Genomic DNA, 6096 nt, shown 5'->3' with positions numbered 1-6096 from the left:
GCAGCAACCACAAGACTGGGCAATTTTTAGACAGGAATGGTAAGGTATTAAGAATTATTTACTAGACTGAGACTCAAGGGAAAACTGTAATTATGCAACCTGTACTTTTGTTTAGCCACTTAACCGGTAAAATTTATTAAATTACCTTCTATGGATTGGTAAAGTGGATAGGCAAACCAGGAACTCATATTCCTTTCAGATGTAAAAAGCAGTGAAGGTTTTAACCCTAGAAACAAAATTTCATTGTGTGAAAACTTCCTGTCGCCAGTGTCCAAGCCACCCCAAAGGATCTGCCCTTTATTTCCAGGTAACCCAAGTATAAAAAATGGAAGACAATATATCATACCTTTTTTTCTTTACTACTATTTACCTGGGGAGACCCCAAACCAGCAAGTATTCTGGACATGTTGCAATTCCCGTGCAGCCACTGGGGTCCAAAGCCAATTAACATCTTACAGAATCAGGCGCACCCATCCCAGGTGAAAAGTTCTGCAGTGCTTCCACCTGCAGAGGCTGCCCAAACCAAGCACCAGAGCAAGCCACAGCAAGAATACATTCATATTTTTTCATTGTTTATTTTAGCACACACAACACAATGCAATTTTCTTTTTTTGAATTGCAGTTTATTAGATGAACACAGTTTAATACGTTACGTGTACACAACCTAGGATGCAACATGCTCCCTCCCCTCCCGAGTTACAGAACACTGACGCCGTGAAGGGGAACACCCACAGGGATGTTACAGATGGCTGGGAGTGGAAGCCTTGCACACAGGTAGGTCTACACAGGACAGGATTACACACATGAGGAAGAGGTAAAGACCAGGAAGAAGGGAGTAAGCTGGATCTGCCCTGGCTGAAGGACTGCTCTCAAGAAGATGTTCTCGGTTTTCCTTCCCAAATTCCTTAGGGAGCAGGAGGGTTAAGCATAGGCCATGATGCAGCTGGAGGAAAGCAGTGGTGTATGGTGTCACACGTGTCACTGCCAGCCAAGCGCCCTGTGAGAACCACTGCTCAGGGTGCCAGGGCAAGCTGTGGGCCATTCTGCACTGGGTCCTCCATATGGGCTCTCTGTGAAGGGTGCACATATGGGACTCCATCCTCCTCCATGCCAAGGTGTAGAGAAATCAGTGGATAAGTTACTGAAAACTAACGAGATTTGGCATTTTCCCGGTGATCACCCCACTCCTACACTCCCATGAAGGGCCACAAGGCAATTTCAGGGTCCTACTTCTGAATCACAGTATTGCCTGAATAGGACACCTGAAATAAATGGCCTGTTGGTGGAGAAAAGGACAGGGAGGGACAACCAAGAAATCCACTGAGAGCTTGGCAGGTACTCTTCCTTTCAGTGATAGCACTTGGGCTGCTAAACATTAGAATCAGACATTATTTTAAAGAAAGTGTAAACATGAATTTATGGGCTTTACTCCAGGTTCACTTCCCTTGGAAAGTTCGATTCTAGACAGTCAACAAAAAGGAAAAGAAAATTAAAAAACAAAGTCACCTAGGAAAAATCAAAAGTTCAGAAGACTCATCAAAAACTGTTTCAGTCTTACAAAGCATGTGCCTTTTGACTCAGGCATCAAAATAAATTTACTGTATTATTAAAAAATAGCAATATAGAAACTACGCCTTTCTCAGTTCAAAGTTTAAGCACATCTAAGAAGACCCCACAGAAACAGTCCTCTTTCAGGCAAGGCACTATCCAGTAGTGTGTGGCACAAACAAAAACACCTCTATCAAAGCCACTGATACAGTGAATGTGCACGTGCACGTCAGCCCACACAGCAACTTTAGCTAGGTACAAAGATTAAGTTACACTCACACTGCTCTCCATTTTAAGAAGTGGGGTAGTTATAGTATTAGCTAGAAATTGGGATCATTTGGTTCTTAAGCATAACTTTATATGCCAAAATCTTAAATAGAATTAAGAATTTCCTATTTCTTTCAGTAAATGTCTCTAGATTCCCCAAACATTTTAAATTATCTGATAGCTACATTTCATTACTACAAAACTGATTTAAAAAATTCCTGATCATCTTGTGTAACAAACTAGAAGTCTACTTGCTTTAATTACAAAAATAAGGCTGTCATTCAACAGACAAAATTCACATCCAAACATATATACTTTTTCTTTTTTAACTACCTATTTATAATTCAAAAGCACACATTCTAAGGGACTTACACTGCCAATCCATGCAAGCAAGCAGGATATCTTTGGAGCTAGTGTTGTCCTCCATACAACTGACTATGCCCACACACATGCTCTGAAATAAGCCGGGTTTACTTAACAGCTGAAACAAGACTAACTCTCCACTAAACGAGAGCCTTCTATTCTACAATTATCAAAATTCAAATGAGCTTTGTGAAACTAATTTCATCCCTGGAGAAATCAGTGTGGCTTTTCCTTTCACATCAGTAAGCCTGGGATTTCATTCAGGATTACTCATGTGTATATGCTTACACACTTAGGTAAATTTTTCAAACCTGGGACTTCAGGCAGTTCTCAAAGTTTACAACGTATCAAGTACATGATAAATCCAGGATGGCTTCTCTGCAATCAACTGCAAAATTACATACATTTATACCTCTATTCATTTACAAAGTTAAATATTTTAACTGAATAGTTATATTGACGTTAACAATGTACAGCTCCACCTCATGTCGTATTCCCTTCCTATAGTGAGGTTCAAGTCTCATGAAAATATGGGATTGGTTACAAGAATGACACAGTAGCTTGACACAAACAACATAATTCCTAATAATGTATGTACATACATCAATGCCCGTTCAGGATTCCTCTAGAGAAGGTGCTCTGGCAAAGATTTTGACCAGTAAATACAGCCACAGACTTCAAATACGTGTGTGCTCTTGCTCCATCTAGCTCTTTAGCTCAGCTGAGCAGCCAGGTTTGTTCAATCTGGTAAGAAGGCTAAGAGGTGACCCAATGATAGCCTGCGACTGTCATGAGAGCTGTTAAAAAAAAAAGGGTGCCAATCTCTTATTGTGAGTGCCAAAAAGACACAGCAAAGGTAACAGCCGCAAATTAAAGCCTAGGAGTCAAAAGATAAAAGCTGGACTTTAAAAGATAAAGTTTTGCAGCAGTGTCACAGGTTACCTAGACAGTTATGAGATCTTCATCTCTGGATATTTCTAATGCTCTGCTAGACAAACCCATATCTGTTTCAAGCTAGTGTGGTTCTTTGGCCTGATTTTGACACTGCTGCCCCAGAAGACCTTCAGCTGTGCTTTCCAGCTGACATGTCTGGTATGCCATGATTACTGATGTCAACGGAATATATTATTTGTTTCACAGTGTTGCTTTTGTTGTGATAGTGTTGCTTTCTGACACTTTTTGCAAGTCTGGCTTCCTTCAAACCACACAGTCTGAGTGATGCTGTGATTGCAAATCATTTTCTACATAGTGGTTGTCTGCCATTTACCCAAAGACATAAGGACATTCACTGTGATGGCACTGCCTTGCCAGTATGAAATCACTTTAGTAAAAGCTACATCACAGCATAGCTGTTATTTATGTATCAGGATTTGATTAAAAATGCATGATGCAATTTTACTTCTGTCTAGAATACATTTTGTAATAATTATTGGCAAGTCATGGGCCTAAGTTCTGCTGTGTGCATCAGTGCAGTCCCACTGGAATAATCTCCACTTCCTTTACTTATTCCTCAGCTGAACAACCTCTCTGGCCTCATTTGGCAAAGCACACACTCAGCTTTCTCACTGTCTTTGAGGCACCTCCACATCACCACATCTGGGGATATAACCAGGAGAACAGCTAGGCATGCTCTTGGACCATGGTGGAGTGTTTAACCATCATGGGACTGAAACCTGGCTCTCAAAGTATCCCCCAACTCTCATGTGGCTTGTGGTGGAGCTGTGTGTTATTGAAGGTAAACTGAAGTTTTGGCAAAATTTCATTTTAAGACAGTCCAACCATAGAGCTCCAACCTTGGGTGTTAAGACTTTCTCATTTAAAAGATAACTTCATATTATCATTAGCTATGAGACCCCTTTAGTTCTTCTGAACTCCCCAGTATTTCCAACAAGTGTTTTACTAAACATTTCACCTGCATTTGGAAACATGTCAAAATATTTCACTTTGGCACCTCCTTCATGATAGCAACCTGTTTTGAACAGTCAGTTGCGATATGCATCATTAGACAAATCAAGTCTTCATTAACTTCATTAATTAAGATTAGCAGCCCATGTCTCTTAAAATAACCATGACCTAGAATAAACACTGCAATAAATAAATGCAGAGCAAAAATATGGCAGTTATTGGCTTAGACCGAGAGCTCAAGATAGATGCTTTTTACCTTCTGGATCATAGCCAGCACAAACATCATAATAACCAGCAGCACTTTAACTATCATGATGAGCTCATTTGAACTACAGTAGTGGGAGGAATTAAAGAAGGTAAGGAATATAACTATATAAGAACACCCATGAATGATACAAGCCCTACACTTTCACTCCTTATTCTCAAACACACGTGCCTGTAAGAATATCAGGGCCAATTGCAAAAGCAATCAAAAGACAACAGTGAAACATCAACAGTGAGCATTTTTACAACGGAAGATGAGTAGCCCAGCCTTAATCCTATTTCATATGCATGTTATTAGCTCCACATTATTGGAGAGCACCATCTCATGGCAAGCAGACTACTACTACTGACACATGTTTGCTCTATCACAGTGATCCATTAGGGAAGCTGTTATGTGCTGAAGAATAGAGTCACTCATTCAGGAATGTGCTTGTTGGTACTTCACATGGGCTTTCTAGGGTTCTGACTCCTATTGAAAAGAGAAAAAATAAAGAGTATTATTAATTACTATTAACATAACATTAATGTTATTTATATACTGTCATCTCCCATACCTCTGACCCTAACCCTGGACCACCTAGGAGCTGAGGATGCATCTCTCTGAAGTACCACCAGTCTGAAGCAGGAAGTTTATAGAGAGACCTCTCCAGGCCTCCAACACTATATTTTCTAGGAACAGAGCTGCATAGAAGCTGCTATTTCAGATTGCATCAGAACATCATATTTTTCCCAGGACAAGTTCTCCAAACTACAGAGTGAGGCAGGCTGCCAAAATAACCTGCTTCTGTGGTTCTCTGCTGAGGTTCCTTCCTACTGCCGTCCCAGAAATAAGGGGTCCAGAAATAAATGAATTCCTGGCAGAAAAAGAGCTCTATAGATACCCAAGAGCTACCACCCAAGCCTGAAACAGTACTAGTACCAAGTACATCTACATCTACAGTATCCAAGGAAAGAAAAATCCTCCCCTCTGTGTCTGATCTACTGCCAAAAGGTGTACCACACAGCCTGTCTGAACAAGTGTCTACACTGTCCTCAACATAAAGATGTTACCTGGCTTTGTGTTTTGATCTCTATATATGGGTTTGCTAAAACCGAATGAAAAAAAAGTTAATATAAGTCCTGACTACTCCAGCATTTCAGCATTAAATTAATTAATGCCTAATAATAAATGATTAAGTTCTGTCTCCTGTTATAATTAAGCCAGTTGCCTAGAATTTAGATTGATAATGTGAAGGAAAATATAATCTTTAAACTTAACTTATCTGCTGTCCCAAATTACTTTCATGTACATGCTTGTTTTCATTTTAAATGCTTTACTTTTCCTTATAACCCTCTCAATTACTTCATTAGCACTAGGTATGGATCACAGCAGGGATGCATCCAAACACAGAGCTCCATCAGCAGGGATCAAAGAAAATTCAGTCTCAACATCTCACGAATTCCATGAAAAGTCTGCAATACTACACTGACCTTTGATGCCAAAGTAGGTTTCAGTCCAAGAAAGGAGAATACAGTGTTGCTCTCCTTTGATTCAAAAAAGCCATCATAATCCTAGAGAATTAAAAGAAGAAAAGATGAGTCAACATTTGTATCCTATTTTCCTTGTTGATATTACCACACCCTCTATTAGAATAAAGAGTGACATGTAGTAATGCTCAGAAAAATATTGATACTTACCCCCATTCTCCTACCCAAACCTAAAACCTAAACTGCAATGATATCACAAACTACAAACTAGAGGGACAAATT

The 6096-nt window shown here is 39.8% G+C and overlaps 1 protein-coding gene across 1 annotated transcript in view; it reads right to left on the bottom strand.

Annotated features, from left to right (window-relative positions):
• Window positions 1–559: 559 nt before the first annotated feature.
• SH3BGRL2 (SH3 domain binding glutamate rich protein like 2) overlaps window positions 560–6096 on the bottom strand; it is a 50531-nt gene continuing 44994 nt past the window's right edge. Inside the window, exons 5-6 of the mRNA XM_064415768.1 lie at window positions 5818–5898; window positions 560–4816 (exon numbers count right to left, since the gene is read on the bottom strand). Coding sequence (XP_064271838.1) covers window positions 4802–4816; window positions 5818–5898 — 96 coding nt within the window. The 3' untranslated portion in view covers window positions 560–4801. The remainder of the gene's footprint in view (window positions 4817–5817; window positions 5899–6096) is intronic.

Source organism: Passer domesticus, chromosome 3, assembly GCF_036417665.1.
Source record: "Passer domesticus isolate bPasDom1 chromosome 3, bPasDom1.hap1, whole genome shotgun sequence".
NCBI lineage: Eukaryota > Metazoa > Chordata > Aves > Passeriformes > Passeridae > Passer > Passer domesticus.
This window is presented reverse-complemented; position numbering and strand designations above follow the sequence as displayed.